At 43.9% G+C, this 25,835-nt stretch overlaps 1 protein-coding gene across 2 annotated transcripts in view; it reads left to right on the top strand.

Moving 5' to 3' along the window:
• Nucleotides 1-276: 276 nt before the first annotated feature.
• ADAMTS19 (ADAM metallopeptidase with thrombospondin type 1 motif 19) overlaps nucleotides 277-25,835 on the top strand; it is a 119,458-nt gene continuing 93,899 nt past the window's right edge. For both annotated transcript variants that reach the window (XM_081930428.1, XM_081930427.1), the window contains exons 1-2: nucleotides 277-652; nucleotides 5,638-6,242. In XM_081930428.1, the coding sequence (XP_081786554.1) occupies nucleotides 568-652; nucleotides 5,638-6,242 (690 nt within the window). In that variant the 5' untranslated portion in view covers nucleotides 277-567. The remainder of the gene's footprint in view (nucleotides 653-5,637; nucleotides 6,243-25,835) is intronic.

Raw genomic sequence — 25,835 nt, 5'->3', positions numbered from 1 at the left:
CTGCCCCGCGGCCTCGAACGCACGTGCGCGAAAGGGGCGGGGCCGGCCAGAGCGGCATGCAAATCGGAGCGCCGCCCGTAGCCAATCGGCGGCAGGCGAGCGCCCGGAGTTCGGGGGAGCCCGCGCGTCCGTTTCCAGTCCTCCGCCCACTTGCCACCCAGGGAGAGCTCTCTCCGCGGCTCGCCGGCGGTGCGGATCGGGCCGGGGGTGGGCGGGCGCGCGCGGGACCGGGCGCGCGCGCGTGTGTATGTGCGGTGACACCACTTCTCCGCTTCTGCTGCTGCCGCTCGGGCGCCTTTTCTGCTTTGCCGCCTTTCTGCAAAGCAGGTCACCCCCAGCGCCTCCTCCTGGGAACCGGAGCGCGCTGCTGCTGCTGCTAAGCCCGCTCTCTCTCTCATTTCCCCTCCGGCAAACCGGAGGGAGAGGCGGCTTGGCAAGCTCCACGTCGGGGCGCGAAGAAGCCCTCGGAGGCGATCGGCGGCTCTCCAAAAACGAAACACCAAACCAAAAGAAAAACACCCGCCACCGGGAGACGAGGGAGGTGATCCGGCCACTTCTCCTCCGTGGATGGAGGAGAGACGAGGGATGCGACTGAGCCGCCTTTGTTGCCTCTTTTATCAGCTGTGCTTCCTGTCAAATGGGATCGCTGCAGGTAAAATTCAGCTTTTTCTCTCTCTCCTAGGGTTGCCATGTTTCAAAAAGTTTGAAAAACAAAACAGGACTCCCCGAAAGTCGTGGAGCTTTTTTTTTTAAGGAAGACCCCAAAATATTGAGCCAAAAAATGTGACTTGCCTAAGATCCAGGACAAAGCCCCGCATTTCGGAAATCCCCCCCCCCCCCACGTAATTTCTGCCTTTGCAATCCCGGTAGCGTCCGGGGAAATACGAACATATGCCAGACCTACTCTCTCCTCCCCCCACAGCCCGGCACGCCTTCTCAATTTTCTTCTTTTTGAATCTTGTCCGTTTAATAAACGGACACACTTATTCTTCCCAGAGGTGTCCAGATGCTGGATGTTTTACCGGACTGGGCAGGGAAAGGGGCAGGGAGCGGTGGGGCACGAAGTGGGTTTGTGGATAGATTTGTCAGCTCTGCTAGATGAAAGATCTGGATTTGAGGATCCTGGGCGAGCGCAAACTTCTGCCCAGGAAGATTCTCGTGTTGCACCAATATCTCTGCGAGTTATCGGGCTTCAGGTTGGCTGGAATGCCTTGGCCCATCCCGTCTCCAAATGCACAGCGCCAGGCGTGGATGTGAGGAACACAGCACTCTGCACATGTTCAGAGTCGGACAGCTCTCCAGTCAGCCGTGCAAACGCTTGATAATTGTTGGCAGTATAAGATTGAAAGTTAAGCCGCCACTCAAATTAAGCGCTTCTTTTACTAGCCATTATAAAACAGGAGGGAACTCATTCTCTGCTCTCCTTGCAATGATGCACTCTCTGATACACACCCTAAGACAATATCTTGGTTTGGCATAGTTTACGAGAATGTGTCCTCCTACAAACGTTTCTTCAAAATGTGTCTTATATAACATTCAGACTGTGAGCTTTCATTTCCTAGGAGTGATTCCTTGTGTTCTCATTACCTATAAGGAGATCTGTGAAGTTTAGGTCTTTAGACACTGTGCTGTAAAGGAACACATTAAAAAGTAGAAACGATATATATGTTCGTGGTTTATACCATATGCTGTATTTTCACGCAGTGCATGCAACATACTTTGCAAATGCAACTGGCCAAGTTAATTCCTATCTCTTCCTCAGTCCCAATGCCTCCTTACCTCTCTCTGGGTTCAAAAGGCAGAACACATGTTCCCCTGAGACAAGAGCTCTCTTAATTTTCTTTCTCTCATATGGTTCACGTCCAAGCATTAAGGGTCAATATTTAATAAATTGAATTACTTCTGTAGCCTTGTTTCCTTTGATGAGCAAGACTAGGTAGTCAATTGCAAGGAAACTCTGTTTCTCTGTACAGTACATTGCCTGCTTCACCTAAGCTAACTGCAGAGTGCTTCGCAGCTATTTCCTGTGCAGCGAGGTCTGTTGTTTTGTAAGGCTTTTTCACGAGTAGAAGAATATGCCAGATAGTACTTTCCTTATTGTGTGTAAAAAAAAATCCATATTGCAGAGGAGCCAGGGGGACGTGGGATACAATGGGATGGGACTGCTGAGCATTGAATCTGGCTTGTTCTTGTATAGTAATTTTGCTGTACTCTGGACATCTAGAATACGGCACATGCCACCATGTGAAACGCTAGAAGACTTGACGAATGGCATTCTGCACCTCTTTGTACGGTGTCCTGTTTGTATTTTGTTTTTGTAAGATGTGAATAATAACCAGGTAATAACCAACACCTGAAATGCCATAGTGTCCAAAGTGATGGAGGGGGGCTGTGGAATACATGAAGTTTCCCAGTTCAACCCCTGACATCTTCAGGTAGGGCTGAGAGAGGCTCCGCGTATGAAACTCTGGAGAGCAGCTGTGCTGAGCAAAATGGGCCAATGGTCTAGACTCAGCATATGGCAGGTTTCTATGTTCACACGGATTCCCAGTGTCATTCTTATGATGTAATGGTTAGTATTATAAGCGGGGCCAGCAGCAAAATGTCTCTTGAGACCGACGGATGCCAACAACAACAATACCCGCAACAAAATGTTGTGATAAACAGTCATACCTTGGATCTCGAACCCCTTGGTTCCCGAACAAATTGACTCCCAAACGACTGAAACCTGGAAGTGAATGTTCCGATTTTCAAACGATTTTTGGAAGCCAAACATCCGATGGGGCTTCCTCAGCTTCTGATTGGCTGCAGGAGCTTCCTTCAGCCAATCAGAAGCTGCGCTTTGGTTTTTGAACGTTTTGGAAGTCGAATGGACTTCTGGAACAGATTCCATTCGACTTCTAAGGTACAACTGTATCTCCAGCCCACTGGGATCCATCCCTGGGAAATAAGTTTTTCCTCTCCCTTCAACCACAGGCTCCGTCCCACTTCCAGTTCCCGTTTTTCCTCCAACAGTAGAAAAGCCCTGGAAACTGCAGCTCCTTCTGAAGGTTTCTTTCTTTCCTTCCTTTTTTTTTAGAAAGAACTTTTTTTAATTGTCATTTTATTTTAAGATACAAGTGTATATACTTCTGCACATCCCCCAGCTATTTATTTTCAGGTGGCCCGGTTCCAGACCATACTGATAGCACTTAACCACCCAGCTTCATAATTAGAGGAAATTATTATCATCGTGCTGCAGATGGGGCGATGTGACTGAAAGAAAGTGCCCTGCCTGAAGCCACCTAGTGAGAGAAGCAAAATCAGCCCCTACTCCACACCCCCTTGAAATATTAAACAGAACTATTAAAATGGATAATATATCATCCCTATTTAATGCCTTATAATTTAAAAAGAAGCTTTGGGTTATATTTAGTTTAAAAAAGGACGCAGTTTATACTTCGAGAGGAAGTATATCCAACATTGGGCTCTTCTAATCATTCTGTCAGTGCAAGCATTTAACTTGTCTGATAGAATGATCTCCCCTCTCTTCCCCCTGCTTGATCTGGGGGTTCTCAAGACCCCCCAGATTGGGAGGAGGAAAGGAGGGAAAGTCCAACTGTGCTAGCAGGACCTGTGCTGGCTTCTGCTAGTGCACCTACTTAGTTGAATCTGGTCCTTTATTTTTTAAAACAAGCAACAGTCTTCAACACTGGTATGAATTTCAGCATTTTCACCTTTCTTTAACCTAGGTGATATATCATCTAGGATCTTATATAGCCTAGCACACGGAAAGAAAAAACACAGCATTCAAATCCAACTCTATTTGTGTCACTGTGTTGGCCACGGATGGTGAACGTTGGTACTCCAGATGTTGTAACACTCCAGCTTGTTGTGCGAATTACCATGCATTTGTAAAAACTTGGTCATCTAGAGAGACCAAGAGAGAGAGTGCCAGTGTGGTGTAGTGGTTAAGAGCGGTAGTCTCATAATCTGGGGAACTGGGTTCGCGTCTCCGCTCCTCCACATGCAGCTGCTGGGTGACCTTGGGCCAGTCACACTTCTCTCAGCCCCACTCACCTCACAGAGTGTTTGTTGTGGGGGAGGAAGGGAAAGGAGAATGTTAGCCGCTTTGAGACTCCTTAAAGGGAGTGAAAGGCGGGATATCAAATCCAAACTCCTCTTCCTCCTCCTCCTCCTCCTCCTCTTCTTCTTCTTCTTCTTCTTCTTCTTCTTCTTCTTCTTCTTCTCACTTTAAAACACTCTGCCTGTTGCATTCTGTTTGGTGCTTGCTAAAAACATTATCGCTTAGACAAGCCTAAACAGATGCTTAGAAAGTTGTGAATTTTGACCGGTTGTAGTATTTTAACTTTTTGTATGTTTTTAACTATTGCTGTAATTTTTCCTTGATTTTATTGTTTTGCTTTTTTGTAAACCACTGTGAGGTTTGTTTGTAAAAACAACAACAACAAAAACAACAACAACAACAACAATAATTTATTTGTACCCTGCCCATCTGACTGGGTTGCCCCAGCCACTCTGGCTGGCTTCCAGCATATATAAACTCCCATCACCCTGGACCATTATGTTGACTGGGGTTGATGGGAAGTCCGCTTACCTTATTTGGTGGCCGGCGTTGTGGCTGGGTCCCGCATCACCTGGCTGAGGGCTGGAGACTGGTGCACTCCCTGCTGTTGCCTCCCCATGCCATCGGCGCTGGGCAGGGCGCCGTTCAAGATGCGGTCCTCACTAACCATTCAGCACCGACGAGGGGCGTGTCCATGGGGAATTTAAACTCCAGTGTGGCGGGGAGGCCGTCCTCTTGCATCCTTCGCATTGGGTAAGCCCTTGTTTAGATGGAGGGAAGGTTGTAGTCTCCTCTTGCCCTTCCTCATTAAGGGTACCCCTTTAAAGGGATCTGGGGGTGTGGATTCTGTCCAATGGCCGGACGTGGGCCAGGGCCATGCCACTACCCCAACGGGGACCCTTTGGGGTGCTCCTTTTTAATGTACGTCTTAGGGCTCCCCCTGTCAGGTGTTTACCCTTAGTTGGACTCCCAGGAGATGGGCAGCAGTCGGGATATAGTCTGGCTTCACCCAGTGCCTAAGCCAAACCGCTCACATCTGTAACCAATAAAGTTGTGGCCTGTTTGAACCCATAAACCAAAATCCGCTTGTTTGTGTGTTTTAGTTATCCACCAGGGGACCGTGGGTTGCGGTGCCTTGGTATGCAATTGGAGACTAACAGAATACAATGGTACCTCGGGTTAAGTACTTAATTCGTTCCGGAGGTCCGTACTTAACCTGAAACTGTTCTTAACCTGAAGCACCACTTTAGCTAATGGGGCCTCCTGCTGCTGCTGCGTCGCCGGAGGCCGATTTCTGTTCTCATCCTGAAGCAAAGTTCTTAACCTGAAGCACTATTTCTGGGTTAGCGGAGTCTGTAACCTGAAGCATATGTAACCTGAAGCGTATGTAACCTGAGGTACCACTGTATGGGTAGTTACCTCTTCCCCTCCCCAAGCGTAGTTGAAGCATTGAAATGAAATGGTCACATCTGAAGTTTGGCTCCAATATTGATCTATCATTTGTGGCAACTGTTAAGGTCAGGGACTGGTTCTGGCATTAAACTTCAGCCTATCTTTCCCCCCCTATGCAGGACTGCAACCTTTGGGAGACTCTGAGGAGTGGGAGATTGTCTACCCGGCACTATGGAGCAGGGGTCAGCAGGAACCCAATGGAGGCAGCGGCGCAGGAGGCAGCTGCAGCACTGATGGAAACTGTGGGAACAGTAGCAGCAATCTTAGCGCTACCTCTGCATCCACTCAGGTGGTGGGCAGCTCTCGCGAGGTCCGCTCAGTATCTTCCTCATCTGACAGGCAGCCGCAGCCGGTTGGGGAGACCTCTGAGGACGAGGTCTCTGAGGACGAATATGAGTCTCAGGAGTTCTATCACTGGTCTCCTCTTCCTCAGGGACTGAACGCTACTTCTCAGCTGCCCCCTCCCTCGCCTCTGCCGCCTTCTTCGGAGGACGGGGACGAGGTGCTGCTGAGAATACCAGCTTTTGCTCAGGAGCTCTACCTGCTGCTCAAGAGGGACAGCCGCTTCCTGGCCCCAGGCTTTGCAGTGGAAGAACGACTGATGAGCGAGAGGAGGAGTCTCCCGAACTCTGCCCAGACCCAGACAGAGAGATCGTGTTACTACAGCGGGTCTGTGCTCCATTACCCAGGCTCCTTTGCTTCCTTCAGCACTTGTGGTGGTTTGGTAAGGCTTGTAATTTTAGCATTCTCCCAGTCTTGTATGTTTTTTGAGGTGCTTTCTGTTCAGTTGTGGGTGAACATATGAGACGACACAGCGATTCTTCAAACAGCTCTTGTTTATTTGCAGAACAGAACTGAACTGAAGGGTTCAGCCAGCCTCCTTATATAGAGCTCCACTAGAACGTAACAGTAACCATTTTCTGTAACTATCCAATCACTGAACGTCACTTTCAATCCCTTATTTGCATATGTGGACCTGAGTGAAAACTATCTACAGTATCCTCCTGCTGGCCCAGGGTGAGAACTTCAGTACATAACACTTTCTTTCAGCACCTCCTGTATTTTCTCCTTCTTTGGGGAAAAGGTTATTCTTTGTGCTGTCCTTTACACATTGTGGCATTCGTATAGAGCCCCCGGTTGTTTCACGGACTATTGACTTGTACACCACTACTTTATCCTTCCGCTGCCACCAATTTTGTGAGGGGGGGAACCCAGGGTTCCCCAGTGAAGGATTGAGTCTCAGTCAGGTAGAGTTAACAATGAAGATTAAAGTTTATTTCAAACACAAAAAAGTGTTAAAATAACGCTGTCACTCTATACCCTCTCAGTCTTGTCCCTGTGTCTAACTCACTCTGACTCCTCTATCTCTCCCCCCCCCCCCGTCTCCAAAAAAAGAACCAACCAAACTTAACTGTCAAAACCTCTGGGCTGAGCCTCAAAGTCAGGTAGGCTCCGCCTCCGGGATTTCTTATTGGTCAACCTATTAACCCTTTCTCTCCCCCAGTACAAATGTATCCCCATAGAATGGGCAAATGCCACACACATCCCCATGGTTTTACCTGGCTTGCCAGGTAAGGGTTACCCTGTAACCCATCTGTAGTCAGTGCTTCTCTGGGGGCGAAGTCAAACTGGCGCATTAGCAGCACTGAAGCAGCATCCCCATGGCGCAAGCCTGGGCAGAGTGAATGGAGGTGACAAGACCAACCTCTTGGCCTTGTTTATGTGGTCCAAAGGAAAGCAGAGCCGTATGTTTGGCACCAGATTGGCTGCAGAAGTTGCCAGAAGGAGACATACAAGATGCCATCCAACTGCCTTAGGGACTCCAGATTTGTGTAGGGTTTACTCCTTAGCCTTCTCTTCTTCCGAATATATCCCACAAGGCAGCAGCAGAGGTTTAGGACCAGAGTTTTCCTTCTCTTAGAAGGGTGACCCACTCTGCCCCATAGCAGCGGTTCTCAACCAGTGGGTCCCCAGATGTTGTAGGACTACAACTCCCATCACCCCTAGCTATCAAGGCCAGAGGTTGAGAAAGGCTTCTCTACAGTCTTCTTGACCGTTGGACCTTTAGACTTGTCTGCTCAATCTGCTGGAGCCTATCTTTGCATACAGGCAAAGTCTCTAACTCACTTAGAGTTTAAGACCTATCAGCTACCCTCACCTGATTTAGCTGGCCAGCCAAAAATCGTTTCCCAGAGTGTTGCTGTTGTTGCATCCTGATAGCAGGTGAGAGCTGAATGCAGGGTGGGGGACCATAGATAGACAAACTACCCCAGAAGGATCACAACATGTCGCCCACCAGAGGTACTACCCCTCCCCTAACACCCCATTGTTGGACTGCAACTCCTACATTGGCCATCAACCTGGAGGGCTAATCGTCTCCTTGCAGCTGTTTTGGATAAGGTGAGTGAAGGAGCACACAAGCCTAAGACTCATGCACATTACACTAAACCAGGCATAGGCAAACTCGGCCCTCCAGATGTTTTGGGACTACAAGTCCCATCATCCCTGACCACTGGTCCTGTTAGCTAGGGATGATGGGAGTTGTAGTCCCAAAACATCTGGAGGGCCGAGTTTGCCTATGCCTGCACTAAACTATGGCTGAGTGTTGTGTTTGAACCAGGGCAGTGAGATCTACAGTGCAGTGAATAGGGTGGCTTTTCTCTGACCACATTCATGCATAAATTGTTCATTTGTTTAAAATAATTTATAGACAACGTCTCATTGTTAAACTAACAAGGTGAGTTACAGAATAAAACGTATACAATAAAATAACAATAACATATGCAAACGTATATCCAAAGTCAAGTAGAGCTGGTGCTAAGGATCAGGGCCCAAGAATGTGCTAATATCATCCTGCATACGATAACACTCATTGTGGATCACCTAATTTTTAATTTGCCTAGGGTAGCAAACAACCTCCACCCCAGTAACAGAGGCTGCTGTAGCAATGTGTAGGAAGGATTTGGGCAGTGTTTACTTTCATTTTTTCTGAAGCTTTGCAGGAATCTTGGTTTATCGCGAATTCTTGTTAGTTAAACAAACCCATGGTTTGTTAAACGTAACCCATGTTGAAGTTGGCTTGTTTTGTTCGGAGTTTGTGATATGATCTCTGGTCCAAACAACCAGGCTGAGATTTAGGGAGTGAGCGCAGGGAAGAGGAGAGGGGAAGGGAGAGCATGCAAGCTCAAGGCTTTGCTTCAGCTCATTACAGCTCCAGCACAGAGTTGTAAACCATGGCTTGGCTTTAAGGGCAGGTGAGGCCATTTATGTCTTTGCTTGGGCCCTGCTGGACTTGAAACAACCTTTGAATGTATCAACAGTTCCCTGGAGACTGCAGTTAACTACTGGTAGGAGTTCAGCAGATTTTATCCTGGATTGCACCAGCTAGAAATCGGAATTAGACCCAGCGACAACAGCAATGGTTTCTGCAATGAGCAGAAGTCCCAGGATATTTCAAGGTGGGTGGAGAGAGTATGGGCAGCTGGGATGATGTAAAATCCTGGAATGATTTAAAGCAAAGCAATTACTCTTTTCCTTTAGCCTTTTATTAATCTGCATGCCTGCGGAACCATATAGAAGGAGGACAGGGGTGTTGTTGACAGTGGCTCTGAGGCCGAAGAGAGTCAATGGCATATCCTGGTTGGCTGGCTGTAATCTGTGGAACAGTGCTACAGCTATGAAGACATCGTTGGCTTCCATTCCAAAATCTGATTTCAACCAAAGAACATTGAAAATAGCTTGCAAGCATTTTTTTTTTGTGAGGACTAGAGTTAGTTTAGTTTACTGCTGTTAAAACTTGCAGATTTGCCAGGTTTGATAGGATTCTAAAGTGAAATTGGGTGGAAAAGTTGAGGTTTAAGCTGCAGTTCAGTTTGCTTGTTTAGACTCAAACTGTTGGGTTTGGGGGAAATGGCATTTAACTGATACTGAAAAGAAGTTGCTTAAACTAAAGTGTAACTGCCAGGTTTTAAACATTTGCATGTTGGGTGTCTCAATTTTTCCCGTGTATGGGTACAATGCGGACTATGGATGAATAGTCAAAACTGAATACTTTTTTACTTTTTTTGTAAAGTGTATTGTTACTTGTTATGATAGGTGTCAACATTTATATAGTGTTTATATAGTGGGGATCTAGGGAATTTTTGCTATTTATATTTTTCCTTTTCTCTCCCCAAGTCCACCAACAAGGTTTGTGTCTGTTTTTTTATATATATGGTAAAATTGGCCATATGGTTCTGTTTGTATATTACACTGTGCATCCTATAGGTGCATCATCACATGTTAATAGCCTATAGCTGGTTTAAGCGCTTGATTCTTCTTTGCAAAACAGCACAAGCAGACTCTAATTGTCACTTGGAATATATTAGGTAGCTTTTTCTACACAATTATCTCTCTCTCTCTCTCTCTGCTGCTGATGGCATCGTAGGGGAGATTGTCCTGATCTACAGGATGAGTTGCTACAGTTGTAGCTTGCCTGCCATACGGTGATAGCTGTTGTTTGATTTGATCTCTCTCTGCTCACTTCTACCCTTTGTCTTTCCCTCCTATAAACTTCTAAACATTTTCCTGGTAAGCTAAGGGTAGGAATGGGGACATGCAGATCCAGCAAATGTAAGCTACATTTATTTATCTAAAATGTCAGAAAGTACCAGTTTGAGTATACATTTTCTCCAGATATTGAGCATAAAATAGTGTGCAGAAACTGATGGGACTGAAAACTGGGTTTTAAAACAGAGGTCCCTCTTTATTCTCTGAAATGATCAACATTGACCATGACCAATCTGAGTCAGTCATCTATCTAGAAGTTTATGCTCATTTTTATCTACACATTTTCTTTCTTATTCCCTCCCCAACATCAACGGAAATCCTTCTGAATCTAAGATTAGTTTTCTTTAAAAATTGCAGATTGCTTCATCTTAGAAAAATAAATTATGGCATGGCATTTCCACAAACTTTCATGGTATTTTGAGTTTTTCTAACAAATTACAAGGAGAAAGTTTGTTCATAAGGGCATGAAGCTGATTGGGGATAATCTTTCTCACTGAAAGGCCACAGAGTTCAAAAGGCTTTTCTTTGTTTACCTTAATTTATCGCTTGTTTGAGTTGTGGAGAGATATGTTTAAACAGGCACTATCAGATTTACCATCAGAAGAAATGGTCTAGGTGGGAGGACATCAATGGAAATGTCAAATGGAAACGAAACAGATTTGTTTTATCACATAACTCAGGGGACAGCTCTGAAGGTATGATGTGATGGAGACCTGAACTTCCACTACTTAATATGAATGCAAGAGCTGAATGGATTTAATGCAGGTACTGCCAGCACTACTGACAAATATGCAAATGCAATTGCACCAAGACAATTTCCCACCAACAGCAATAATGTTTATTTCTTTAGTATGAGTATATAGTAACAGCATTTAATTGTGGTGGTACAAGAACTGGTCAGAATGTACAGATCATGTGCAAAGGTTTACAATGAAAAGACCAATAGGGTAAAGGAAGAGGAGGGGTGGAGACACAAGACCGGAATAGAGAAAGGATGAAAAAACCTGGATGAAAATATTGTGTTTTTTCAACTATATTGCAAACAACATGGAGAGAATGATATATAGAAATGCTTGGTATAATAAAAATCCATTCAGTAGTTTCTAAGAAGAACCCAAAGCTCCATGGAAGAATAGTGATAAGAGTTCTTGGTTCAATTATTGGCACCTTTAACTAAAAGAATCTGAAGTAACAGGGCTGATAAAGATTTCTGCTTGAGACTTTGGGGAATTAGTTCCAGGTAAGTGGACTAGTGATCTTACTTGTTAGAAAGCAGGTCCTTGTGTCTTCATGCGCTCATGGATACAGGAGCATGGAGGTGGTTTAGGAGAAACCTACCAGTGAAACAAGAAAGATCGAGTAAGGGTTTGGAGAGAACTAATAGAGAACTGTTGTCTTTGTCCATGGAGTTTTCTTGGCAGGGATACTGGAGTGGCTTGCCGGTTCCTCCTCCAGGTGGATCACAGTTGGTCAAAACTCTCCACTATGACCTGTCTATCTTGGGTGCCCTGCTCGGCATAGTTCATAGCTTCTCTGAGTTATTCAAGCCCCTTCGCCACATCAAGGCAGTGATCCATGAAGGGAATTGATGCTTTTGAATTATGGTGCTGGAGGAGACTCTTGAGAGTCCCATGGACTGCAAGAAGATCAAACTTATCTATTCTGAAGGAAATCAGCCCTGAGTGCTCACTGGAAGGACAGATCATGAAGCCGAGGCTCCAATACTTTGGCCACCTCATGAGAAGACTCCCTGATACTGGGAAAGATGGAGGGCACAAGGAGAAGGGGACGACAGAGGATGAGATGGCTGGATAGTGTTCTCGAAGCTACAAACATGAGTTTGACCAAACTGCGGGAGGCAGTGGAAGACAGGAGTGCCTGGCGTGCTCTGGTCCATGGGGTCACGAAGAGTCGGACACGACTAAACGACTAAACAACAACAACAATAGAGAACTGAAGCTAGACCACTGACTTCTGGCCAGACTCATCTAGTACCTTTCTAGACCTATTAAGCCCACAGAATAAAGAGACAATGGAGTACCTTTGAGTTTCAAATAGGCAGCAGTTTAATTGATCCTTTATGGGATCTTCAGTTGTCACACAGCTTACCATGATCAACTCCCTCCTCCTCCTATGGATTCCCTATCAGGTAAAAGAGCTTTCCTTCTTCAACTTCTTTTCTGGGTGAACCTCCAAGTTTGGGACCATTGGATGAACTTTCGCTCGTGGTCTTCACAAGTGCCAATATGAATCTGTCTACATCACCACCCCACAAGGCCTCATAATAAGGTGAATTCCAGGTGGAAGACCTGCCCTTGTCTCCTCTATCTTCAGGGCCTTGAAAGGGACAGGTCCGAGGAAGTTTTCCTTCATTTTAGCACGTGACTCAGGGAGCTCATTTTTTCTTCTCCAGAACCTTCACTGTACTTGCCAAGCTATCCTACACTGACAGCCGCCCAGCAGCTAAACTCATGATCAGGTCAGAGTGGTGCTGGTGTAAAACAAAAAAACACAAAACCTTTCTAGCCATTTAGCCAGTTAGGGAAGGAGGTGCCTATGTTCCTTTGTGCCTGTTGACCAGCTAGATCCACAATATGTGCTGGGCGGACTGGGCAGTTGCTGCGGCCAAAGGAAGGAAAGTAGAGACTTTGAGAAAGGACTGAAGTCTTCAGTAGCATCACTCGCTCCTTCTGCACCTGACTGCTATGCAGTCAGTCTGTTCCCAAGGACTGGGAGTGGCAGAAATCACCGGCAGTCTATTGCGACTGTTGTTCAACTTCTTTGAAGAGTTCCTTAAGGGGGACTCAAAGGACTTGTGGTCTGTTTGGTTCAAGACCACAGGGAGTGTAAGGATGTGCTTCCCATGCTGTATAGTTTCTCCTATCATAAGGGCCACCTCACTGTAACAGCAAGGCTTTCTGGTTTCCTTTGGAAATAATATAGTCCATAGTTACTGGCTGTAACCAGACAGCCTTAATCTGCTTCCTGGTAAATCTAACATTGGAGGTCGGAGGACCGTTTCACTCTAATTTTAGGATTAACTGGTGTTGTTTTGGACTGGACTCCTGTAAGCAAGAATAACTCTGTAGGTTTAATACTATGGGCTGATCCACACAAGCATTTAATATGACATTCTCCAAATCTCAGCCTTTCCCTCCCTCAATCTGGATTTTCTCATAGCAGGGCTCTGCAGAGTACCCCTGGTTTGAGAAAATCTGGATGTGGACAGCCAAGAAAATGGAGGTGCAGAAAGCTGTAAAATATAGCATGGATTAACCCCAAGTGTAACATCTTAGTGGCTGTTATGTTCTTGTAAGCTAGTTCAACAAATGCTGAGTTATCCCCCACCCCCAAGGATGGCTGTATTCCAGGTTTATAATATAGCAAGCATAACCATCCCACATTGACTTGTACAGTTTTTATCTGGAAGCTGTACGTTAAGCTAGACTAAAATCCTTTACCCAGTACAGTGCTACCTCTGGATGTGAATGGGATCCATTCCGGAGCCCCGTTCGCATTCTGAAGCGAATGCAACCCGCATCTGTGCATGCATGGATCGCGATTTGCTGCTTCCGCACATGCGCGTGATGTCATTTTGAGTGTCTGCGTATGCACGAACGGCGAAACCAGGAAGTAATGCATTCCGTTACTTCCGGGTCGCCGCAGAGCGCAGCCCAAAAACGCTCAACCCGAAGTTACTTCAACCTGAGGTATGACTGTAAAGGCTATTAAATGGTCCCCATAGAGTTCTGTTATGTTGTTGTTGTTTAGTCGTTTAGTCGTGTCCGACTCTTCGTGACCCCATGGACCAGAGCACGCCAGGCACTTCTGTCTTCCACTGCCTCCCGCAGTTTGGTCAGACTCATCTTTGTAGCTTCGAAGACACTATCCAACCATCTCATCCTCTGTCGTCCCCTTCTCCTTGTGCCCTCCATCTTTCCCAACATCAGGGTCTTTTCCAGGGAGTCTTCTCTTCTCATGAGGTGGCCAAAGTATTGGAGCCTCAGCTTCACGATCTGTCCTTCCAGTGAGCACTCAGGACTGATTTCCTTAAGAATGGATAGGTTTGATCTTCTTGCAGTCCATGGGACTCTCAAGAGTCTCCTCCAGCACCATAATTCAAAAGCATCAATTCTTCGGCGATCTGCCTTCTTTATGGTCCAGCTCTCACTTCCATACATCACTACTGGGAAAACCATAGCTTTTACTGTACGGACCTTTGTTGGCAAGGTGATGTCTCTACTTCTGTTCTGTTACAACCACCACCATCTTCCCTGAAAAGTGGCCACTCTGCTGGTTATACAGTCATACAGTTATAAACTGTACCTGGGCAGGCAGTTTATATCAAGAATTCCTTTTTGCAGCAGCTTCTAGGAATAGATGAGATGAATCGGTGTTGGTGTCCGCAGCACAGCAACAACGTGATAAGGCAGGAAAGACTTCTATATCCCAGGTTTCTGCACAAACATTTTGTAGTTCATATCCATAATCTGAAGAAGTCTAGATGGTGAGTCTGGAAAAATTCCACTGACAAATTTGAGAAGATGTTTAGAATCATTAAAGAGGGCAGCCAATTCACTCTCTGAATCATTAAAGTGGGTAGCCAACTCACTAATCATAACCAGATTATGCCTGAATTGAGGTGGAATAATTGCTTTGCTAAATCTCTGTGAAAATAGCAGTTTGCTCTTTTCTTTTTCTTTTTTGGCTAACTTGTTCTCCAAGTAACCAAGATGTTCTACAAAGCATCATTCCTTAATAGATATGGAATGTGAGCTATTACATGAAGAACCATTTAACATCTAAAATTAGTTTTTAAAAATCATGCCAGGCTACTTGGAACCCATTCTTTGTTTGCTGTTTAATTAAATAACATTACAATTCTGCATACACTTACTTGGGAGTAAGCCCCAGTGCACTCAATAAAACCTACTTCTGAGTATGATACATGGGATTGTATAAGTACTAAATTAATTCCTTTATTTGAATGCTTTACAGGCTATCCAAAACATTCCCATAAATTGTATTAAAGGTTAGAAATGCCATTTATACATGCACATCCAAGAAGTGGCACATGCACTTGTCACAAGTAAATTTTTATTGTTTTCCTTACATATTCTTTTCCAACAAATTGCATTAACACCATACATTCCCTTTGACTCTGCCGAGTCGCGACCCCCCTCCCTCCCCACAACCGGTATATTTAACCCCTTTCCATCGCGCACATCATTCTCATATTAGTACTATTATACATTGGAGGTATTATGTCAATCCTGCTAGTGTTTTGATCTCTTTACAATTCTTCTTTAAATATTCAATAAATTTACTCCAGTTATTTTGGTATCTTTTATCTTCCTGGTCCCGGATCCTCCCTGACAGTTTGGCAAGTTCTGCATATTCTGTCAACTTTGCCTGCCACTCCTGTATAGTTGGTATATCTTGTACTTTCCATCTTTGGGCCAGAAGGGTTCTCGCGGCAGCTGTAGCATACATGAACAATTTTTTATCTCCCATTTTAATTTCTGTTCCTATTAAACCTAATAGACACGCTTCCGGTCTTTTGGTGAAAGTATATCTAAATATTTTTTTGAGTTTGTTATAAATTGATTTCCAAAATTTTTTTACCTTATCGCAGGTCCACCACGTATGGAAATAGTCCCCATCTGCCTTTTTACATTTCCAACACTTTCTTTTTTTCTATACATTTTAGCTAATTTTACTGGTGTCAAATGCCATCTATACATCATTTTTAGCAAGTTTTCCTTTAAAGCCATGCATCCTGTGAATCTCGAACCCTCATTCCATAATCTTTTCCACGCATCCAATTCAATGTTATGCCCAATATCAATTGCCCATTTTATCATTGATTCCTTTACTTCTTCGTCTTTTGTATACCATTCTAGCAATAAACTGTACATTCTTGATAAAAAAAATTCTTTACAATCTATTAACTCAATTTGGAAAATCGATTTTTTATCTTCGAACCCATTTCTCTTTTTATCTTCCTTTAGTAAGTCACTAATCTGATGGTATTGCAGCCACCCTGTTAACATCTTTTCAGTTTGGTCATATGGTTTGAGCTTTATCCCTTGGTCTGTTTTCCTAGTAATATCTTCATATGTTACTCTTTCCCCCTCCATGTTGGCACATGCACTTGTCAGTTTTCTGACTGTTTCTCTGTTTTGAGGCTCCTATGCATCAAACCATCTTTGAATTTTAGCACTTTAATGCCTACTAAAATACTGTTTAAAAGCAATTTGCACTGGTTTTGAATATTCAGCTGGAAGAAAACCTATTACAGAATAAAGAAGTGAAATATCTAATTATATATTCCATATATAACTTAGCTGTCTTGTGAAACAGATGGGGAAGCCTGCCGTTTCTTAAGTTTATAAAAATGCTGGTGGAGAGGAAAGAAATTGAATATTGTTTCCCAAAATAGTTGTGGAGTAGTGTGTGTGTGTGTGTGTGTGTGTGTATATATATATATATATATGCTTTCGTAGATTTTCACGGGTACAGGAATGCAGGTTTTGGTGTCCTCGGGTGTCTTCCCGTGTAAAAGTTGGGGTGTCTAGGCGACGTTTCGACGAGGTCTCACTCGTCATCTTCAGGCTGGTGCTTTCGGCTTCTTGTTACTGGAACAGACAGTAACAAGAAGCCGAAAGCACCAGCCTGAAGATGACGAGTGAGACCTCGTCGAAACGTCGCCTAGACACCCCAACTTTTACACGGGAAGACACCCGAGGACACCAAAACCTGCATATATATATATATATATATATATATATATATATATATATATATATGAATATATGTATGATACTCTTTCTCTTTCACAGCCTTGTAAGCTGCAGATGCCACATGCCTTTCATGCTAGTTGATTTAAAAAAATTTTTTTTTGTGGGTACATGCTGTATATTATACGATGTTTTTCTCGGGTCCACTGGTACAAAAGTCAAAATTCATTTTCTGAATGAGTTTTATACAGAAATGTAGAAGTGTGCCCCAAGCCAACGCTAAGTGACTTCATTTTTTGAATGTGACTATCTTCCAACAATTGCATGTGCTTATTTAATTACCTCAGCTGCGCTACCTTGGACTCCCACCAGATCTTCAAAGCAGAGCTGGGTCAACTCAGGCCAGCACTAGTTGGATGGGGCACCTCATAGGAGAAGCCAGGTATCGCAGCTGTAGTTACTCAGCAAATGACACTCTTTGAGAACCGTTGCACAGCTTCAGCGGCAGAATGCAAAACTACATGTGCTGCCTGCATCTCATATTTAAAATGGCTATTCACCCTTCATTCCACAAGCTTGTCCTTAAGACTGAGAGCAGTTGGCTTCTACTTACATTGCCATGATGTAACATGCACTGTTTATGAAAAATTGCCAGTCCAGCTGGCTTTCTGAAGGTGAACAGAACGCTGTGACAATCATTGTGAAACAGAAGGGGAACAGCCTTTCTTCAGGGCTGTTCATAAGCACATTTGTTTGACAAGCCAATCTTAAGACCATCTATTGATCTGTTCCTATCAATCTGAAGTTGAGGTGGCTAGATCTAAATTCCAAAAGGGTTTCAGTACAGTGGTTGGATATACGGTATATACAATATACGATATCTTTATTGTCATTGTCCCATACAGAACAGTGAAATTGAAAATCTACATAAAATATTCAAAAACCCCTAAAAACACTGAAAACCCGTTTTAAAATACAATATACTATAGAGACTCCTTATGCTGTGTTTAGAACCAGAATTGCATTTGCGTAGAAACTGTTTCTCAGGAGGCTAGTCCTGGCCTTTATAACCCTATACCTCAGTTGCCAAGCGTAATGCATTCCAGAAGACCTTTCAACTTCCGAAACGTTAGACAACCGAGGCGCGATGGGTGGTTGGCAATTTCAGTGGAGAAATGAGAAATGTTAAAAAATGGAAGCATTCACTTCCGGGGTTTCGGCGTTTGGGTTCCAAATCATTCAGCTTCTGAGACGCTTGAAAACCAAGGTTCCACTGTATAATGTCATTGATTTTTAAAAATCAGTTTAAGAGAGTGGCATTCTCCTAAAAAATCCCATCAGCAGAAGTCCTGTCTAGGAACTTCCATTTGCATGATGTGGATTCCCCCCACCCCCCGGCTCGCTCCCTGAAATTGAGTTGGGGGGGGGGGTGGAGGTACTTATTCCAATAACTCCCAGAACAACACTATTTGGGTGTTAGAACAATAACATTATTTCTAAAAAAGATCCTTCATTTTCAAGGAGCATAACGTAATAGTTTTGTTCATGCAATATTTCAGAATTTATATCCGATTAAACATCAAGCAATTATGGAATCAAGGTCTTCTGTCAGACTTTTTCTATGCACACGCAAGTGTGTTAAGCAGTATCAATTACTTGAAGATTAATAGCCCAGAACTTTCCAGAAACAAGAGGTGGCAGTTATTGGGCAGAACTGTGATTTTCTGTAAGATGGTAAATAAATGTCTCTGCTCACGGTTGGGTAAATATTCATAGTTCACATAATAATAAAATATACAAGACCAATTTTGTCATTTATAATGCTAGATAGTTAAAGTAAGGTTTTTTTTTGCCTCCAATTTGTTATTTCATCCAATGCATTCAGGTTTAAGAGGTTTTGAGTGTATAGAGTTGAGTGTGTAGAATTATCACAATCTAAATGATTCTGATAAGTTACAATCTAAATACAAAATCAGATGGCGTCTTCATGAGAAAAAATAATGCAAAATCCATAAGGGCACATATCTAAGGGGAAAAATGTTAAATGTCAATTTTTCAAAATAGACGTACAGTGTCGTTTATTACCAAAGCTCCCTCTTGTTGGAATAAATGTGTATTATTGGTTTGAAGTAAGACTTCATGGATTTCTGCATCATAAATCTAGGAGCAAGGGCATGATATATTTACTGTATCATGCTTTTGTGAACATATATTGGCTACAGCAGATTTTGGCTTTCAACTGTGAAAACAGCAGTTTAATAAATTACATCTTTAAAACTATTTTCCACGATCATAATATCATATATACTCTGATTTGAAGCATATATGCTTCATATATGAAATGCTATTCATAATAATTAATGTGGTGTGGTGCATAAAACAAATAGCTTGTTGCAAATGGCATAAAATTCAAAATCACTGTTGAGATATATAATCAGCTCTTTTATAGGAGTGTTAAATTACAGTACTGTTCAAGAGGTGGTGGGGGCTTGCTTCTAGGTAAAGGCACTTGAAATGTTTTGCATGTGTTTGTATGGATGCGTAACTTCCAGTTGGGGGTTACAGTTCCCTGCTGAAGTGACTTTCTTGTAGGAATCTGGCAATACGCGACATTGGTGTTAGAGATGCTTTTACAGGTCCAGGTGTCGTGCTCCACAGTCCCCAACCCTGGTAAATAAAAGACCCCTAAGACGGGTTTGATCAAAGGGACACTGGTGGTGCTGTGGGTTAAACCACAGAGCCTAGGGCTTGCTGATCAGAAGGTTGGCGGTTCGAATCCCCGCGATGGGGTGAGCTCCTGTTGCTCGGTCCCTGCTCCTGCCAACCTAGCAGTTTGAAAGAACGTCAAAGTGCAAGTAGATAAATAGTTACAGTTCCGGCGGGAAGGTAAACGACGTTTCCGTGCGCTGCTCTGGTTTGCCAGAAGTGGCTTAGTCGTGCTGGCCACATGACCCAGAAGCTGTACGCCAGCTCCCTTGGCCACTAAAGTGAGAAGAGCGCCACAACCCCATAGTCATCCACAACTGGACCCTAATGGTCAGGGGTCCCTTTCCCTTTACCTTTTTAAGATGGGTTTGGATCAAAACAGGCCACAACTTTATGAAAGTGGTTTGGCTTGGGCATGGGGCAAGTGAAAATACTTCCGGCCCGCCAACCGGAAATGACACATTCCTAAGACTTACATCAAACAGGGTGACCCCCACAGGGACTGCTGTCTGGGGGTCCTGGCCCTGTGGACATGACCCCCCCCCAGATCCCTTTAATGGGATACCCTAGTGTTTGGAGGGGCTGAGGCTAAATGCCACTTTGCCACTTCATCATTAAAGGTAAAGGTAAAGGTACCCCTGCCCGTACGGGCCAGTCTTGACAGACTCTGGGGTTGTGCGCCCATCTCACTTAAGAGGCCAGGGGCCAGCGCTGTCCAGAGACACTTCCGGGTCACATGGCCAGTGTGACATCGCTGCTCTGGTGAGCCAGAGCTGCACACGGAAACGCCGTTTACCTTCCCGCTGGTAAGCGGTCCCTATTTATCTACTTGCACCCGGAGGTGCTTTCGAACTGCTAGGTTGGCAGGCGCTGGGACCGAGCAGCGGGAGCGCACCCCGCAGCAGGGATTCGAACCGCCGACCTTTCGATCAGCAAGTCCTAGGCGCTGAGGCTTTAACCCACAGCGCCACCTGTGTCCCCATCATTACATTGTCCCTAATGCATTCATGATTGGGGTGTTGAAGAACACATGGTACGGTGAGATACATCTCTGTAATATTTGAACGGTCAGACATGAGCGTGGTCTTATGAACTATTTGTATATGGAATGCAAGATGGGCGGCAGAGCAGTGAATTGAAGATTCCCAGGATGTACTTTTGTTTCCTCATTTTCCCTACTCACTTCTGCACTTTTCATTCTGAGATCTGGCCGCTGAATGTATGAAAAGAGCTCCAGTGAGAAGCGTTGTGCGAAATTTGACATCTAGTGACATGGAAGCTCTGTCGATGGTGTTATATGTGGTGCTGTTTTTCTAGAAAAAGAGGTGCTGGAACTCAACGCCGCCTTTATTCTCATAGAATGGCATTGTCTTTCAAACGTGGCGTCAGGAGTGGAACTTGGTGGGCAGAAGTTGGTGGGCGGGAAGGTAAACGGCGTTTCCGTGTGCTGTGCTGGTGCTGGCTCGCCAGAGCAGCTTCGTCACATTGGCCACGTGACCCGGAAGTGTCTGCGGACAGCGCTGGCCCCCGGCCTCTTAAGTGAGATGGGCGCACAACCCTAGAGTCGGACACGACTGGCCCGTACGGGCAGGGGTACCTTTACCTTTTTAATTATTCTTTCACAGGGATATAGTGCAGTGATTGTGGCGGAAAGGCTCACAATCACATCCTGTGCTTCAATCTTCCCATCTGATCAAAATCACCTTCAGTGTCCATAGCATAATTGCCTGTTTCATTTGTATATATTCAGCTATAGATGATGCAGGAGGGTCACCCACCTGCAATTTCTCCAGTTCATCACAGGCTGACAGGTGATTCCACAGGGTAGCCAGACTGGACTGTTATAGTAAAAAGCAACAGTGAGTCTTGTGGCCGTTTTAACAGATTTATTGTGTTATAAGCTTTCATTATCCAGAACCCAGTTTTGTGCATCTGGTTAAGTAGGATCTAGTTTTTCAACCCTTGTAAAGTAAAGGTAAAGGGACCCCTGACCATTAGGTCCAGTCGTGACCAACTCTGGGGTTGCGGCGCTCATCTCGCTTTTATTGGCCGAGGGAGCCAGCGTACAGCTTCCGGGTCATGTGGCCAGCAGGACTAAGCCGTTTCTGGCAAACCAGAGCAGCTCACGGAAACACCATTTACCTTCCCGCCAGAGCGGTACCTATTTATCTACTTGCACTTTGACGTGCTTTTGAACTGCTAGGTTGGCAGGAGCAGGGACCGAGCAACGGGAGCTCACCCCGTCCCGGGGATTCGAACCGCCGACCTTCTGATCAGCAAGCCCTAGGCTCAGTGGTTTAAGCCTTGTACTTGCTAATAAATCTCTTGGCTTTTAAAGATGCCACAAGGTTCTTTCAGCTTTTTCATTTTCTTAGGGGTCGTCACGTTCTCCTCTGCAATGCATGTATTTTTTTAAACATAGAAAATGCACGTCCAGATTAACAGTATCGCTTTCTGAAACTTCAAAAATGGCGCTCATGGTAATTGTATCCTGCAAATCCTTCCTAAGTGAATCCTGTGTTGTCATTACATTGAATTCTGTTACCTCAGACTGGAACACACCCAGATGCACATCTCAGGAGTAAAGAAGAAGAAAAGCAGTATATAAATCTGTCATGCTTTCTGCAGGCTAGAATGCTATATATGGAATAATAATTGTTTCTGAATGTTGTTTTGCAGGGCAAAGCCAAGTTCTTAACTACGAAGTTCAGCTTACATCATATTTAATTATTTCCGTGTAGCCTCCAGTACTTGGGAATGATACACAGGATGCGCTAGTAATTATTATCTCAATGTGATATATGGTTCAAATGTGCTACACTCTTTTTTTGGTATATAACTTATCAGGGGCTTGCATAGATTCGAGATGAGCTCTGGGATTCTGTATGCTGGGTTTCTTCCAGTCTCTCAACATAGTTTTGTTAACACACATTTTCAATGGCACCCCTGAGTAATTGCTGGCAAGAAAGTATACAGCCGAGCCTACTTAAAAATAAACTGTTTAAGAAATAGTCCTGTGAAAAGAATAACATCTTCTGCAAATGAGCTTTAACTTACATTAAATTAAAGTTAAGCTATCTTGAAAAGAATGAATGATTTCAAAGGAGTTAGCTGTAAAAAGTAAGAATTGACACAGAATAAAAGCACAGTGCAGAAAAGCAGTAAACCTGAAGTCTAAAGAAAAGTATAGCATGCTTAGTTTAAATGGGTCATATTGTGAGCATCTAAAGCAGCTTTAGTCATATATCTCTAACTTGGTTCTCTTTTTTATAATTTTTAAAATTAATTTTTCATTAATAACAATCCAATATAGACCACGTTAATACAATACCAAATCATAATTCGATTAAAAAAGCCAATCATCAGATTGCAAATTAAACATTTTGGTTGACTTCCCATGTTTCTGATATTAGGAGATTTTTAGGAGATATTGATTACTTGTTCTTGCTCCAATCCGCTTATTTAATCCAAATAATACAGTTCCAATGTGTTGACTTTCGTTTGTATTTCACTGTTCCATATCCTTTAATTTGCAAGAGAAGTTTATATCTGGTAACTTTCTGTGTGGAATGTTTTCCCCCCCCTTTCCAATATTCAACCTTCCTTTTTGTTGCAGTCAATCATTTTTGGCATTCCCCCCCCCCACTCCAAGGACTCAATTTTACTGCGTATCTTTCGCCATTTTGCTTTTGTAAATGGATCCAATGTGTGTAGCCTTGTTGTCACAAACGTCACATGGCGGCTGTTTGAGGCAAGGGTTATAATGTGAAGAGTGGGTCTCCTGGTGGATTTCTCCCACTGCAGGGAGAATTTCTGTGCCCTCATCTGCTGTTGCAAAGACTGTTTTGTGGCACTGAGAATCTCCATGAGATGAATCAGTCCACGCACTCAGCTGGTTTACACAGTCAACCATCAAACTGAGCAACTGTATGCGGAAGGCCTTTCAAGTAACAGCATGTGTTCTTTGTATTGCACAGTGAACTTGTTCAGCACGGACTTGGGATGGATCCGCTTCTCTGGAAACTTGTGTTGTGCAACTAGCTGAAAAATCCCACAGTACTTTTAAAGGAGGGAGTTAACATGGATGAGAGACAGGACGTTTTCTTCATCCAACAAATTTAGAAAAGCCATCAGCAGGTGGACAGAGAACTTTAAGAAAAATATGTTGTGCAGATCCAGCACAGCAAGTATGTCAGGAAGTACAGTTAATCAAAGACAGAGATTACTGGCTACCATTTGGGTATCATTTCTCTATCTGTCCAAAAATGAAGATAGTTGATGACAGAGGGCTGTACTCGGAACAGAATGATTGACTCTTTTATTTATCTAATCGTAGCTGGCCGAGTCTTGACTATTTCATCGTTGTATTTGGTTTTTCTGCATGCTATTTGTCTTGTGGGTGTTCTGTTTGATCATGATCTCTTGATACATAGACGGCTGTTTTGATAACCGCTACCAACTTTGTGGGCAGAGACAGAAAGCTAAAAGCAGGGACAAAAAATGGATTAGCAAATGTATCTCAAAACTTCATAGATCTTTTTAAAAGAGAGTACAGTCGTACCTTGGTTGTTGAACGGAATCCATTCTGGAAGTCCGTTCGACTTCTAAAAACGTTCTACAAGCAAGGCACAGCTTCCGATTGGCTGCAGGAGCTTCCTGCACACAATTGGAAGCTGTGGAAGCCGTGTTGGACGTTCTGCTTCCAAAGAACTTCCGCAAACTGAAACACTCACTTCCGGGTTTGCGGCGTTCGGGAGCCAAAACGTTCGACCCCCAAGGTGTTCGTCTTCCAAGGTACATCTGTATGTGTAGAGTCCACACAGGACTCTAAGATTGGGCTATGTTATTTCAGTTACAATTAACACATCATATAGTTTCTAACACCCCAAAATTCACTAGTTGTGGTTGAATTGAAAAACTGTAATTTGAGATGTGCTCCCTTTTCTCTTATATATGTTAGAAAATCTGTATGCATATGCTTATATAATGGCAACAAACTAGATTACTTCTTTTTGAAAGATTAATAGTAATGTAGCTGTCTCACATGCAGAGAGGGGGTTCACAAAGGGGTGCAATGCCCACATGGAAGCCATTTAAAACACTTCCACTGCATAACTACTCCAACTAGCTGCTGTACACCTGGTCTAGGGTGGAAATGAATTTCAGGTCAGGATTTTGACTTGGATGCAAGATTGGACCCAGTACCTGTCATTCCAGAGTTTGGAAGTCTGTACACATTTGGTGCAAGCTGCCATCTCGACGCATGCTGTGATTTAAGGCCCATCAAGTGGTGGTCAACAAATGGCCTGTCCTATATAAACACACACAGTCTCTCTCTTATCTCCAATGACAACTCATTAGATGGTGTAACTCATGAGAAAATACTTCAAAGTATGATTCTGTAAACCTGTTTCTTATCTTCATTGATATATTGCCAGATGTTGTGTTTCACTAAAGCAATAAAAAGTTACTTTTCTTTGTCCGTTAATGAGATTCTTGTAAAAACACAGAGGCGTGCTCCTGATATAAAATGAGCAGTCTCCTTTTATGTTTGTTGCTGTTTATCTTTTTTTAAAGTACTCAGTGCTTTACAATTACATCATTCTCCCTCTCAATGACTCCACGGGGTAGCTTAGGCCTAACATACAGTGATTTGTACAAGGCCACCCAGTAAGCTTAACGATTGAGCAGTGGCTTGGATGTGACAATCCCATCCCTTCCTTATCTATTCAGAAGTTCTTCTATTGAGTTCAGGGGAACTTACTCCCAGGCAAGTATCTATGGGATCACAGATACTGAATCTGTATGTGATCAGTATGCCGATGACACTCAACTCTACTTCTTGGTAATACCTGAATCAGGTGAGGCTGTGTAAGTTTTGGACCACTGCCTGTGGTTGGTGATGGGCTGGAGGAGGTTCAATAAACTGAAGCTGATCAGATCTTGGTGAGACAGAAGCCCTGTGGGTGAATAGTTCCCAACTTCAGGACACTGGAAGGTTAGATATGTAGCTTAGAAGTACTCTTAGATCTGATACTGTCGCTGGAGACACAGGTATCCTAAGTCCTTTTTTCTAGCTTTGACTGGTACGCCAGCTACAGACATACCTGGACAAGGTTAGCTGAACCACAGTGGTGATCTCTAGCTTACTGCAGTGCACTCTATGTGGGGCTGCTCTTGAGATTGGTTTGGAGATTGCAGCTAGCACAGGATGCTGTGGAATGATGTTTGCCTGGACAGGCCTATCAGCATATTGTACTAGTGCTGAAAGCTCTGCCTGGCTGCCAGTACACTACCAAAAGAAGATTAAGGTATTACTTTTA

The sequence above is a fragment of the Podarcis melisellensis genome (assembly GCF_964234715.1).
Source record: "Podarcis melisellensis genome assembly, chromosome: 11".
NCBI classification, from domain to species: Eukaryota; Metazoa; Chordata; class Lepidosauria; order Squamata; family Lacertidae; genus Podarcis; species Podarcis melisellensis.
The sequence above is the reverse complement of the archived record's forward strand: the minus strand, read 5'-3'. Positions and strand labels throughout refer to the sequence as shown.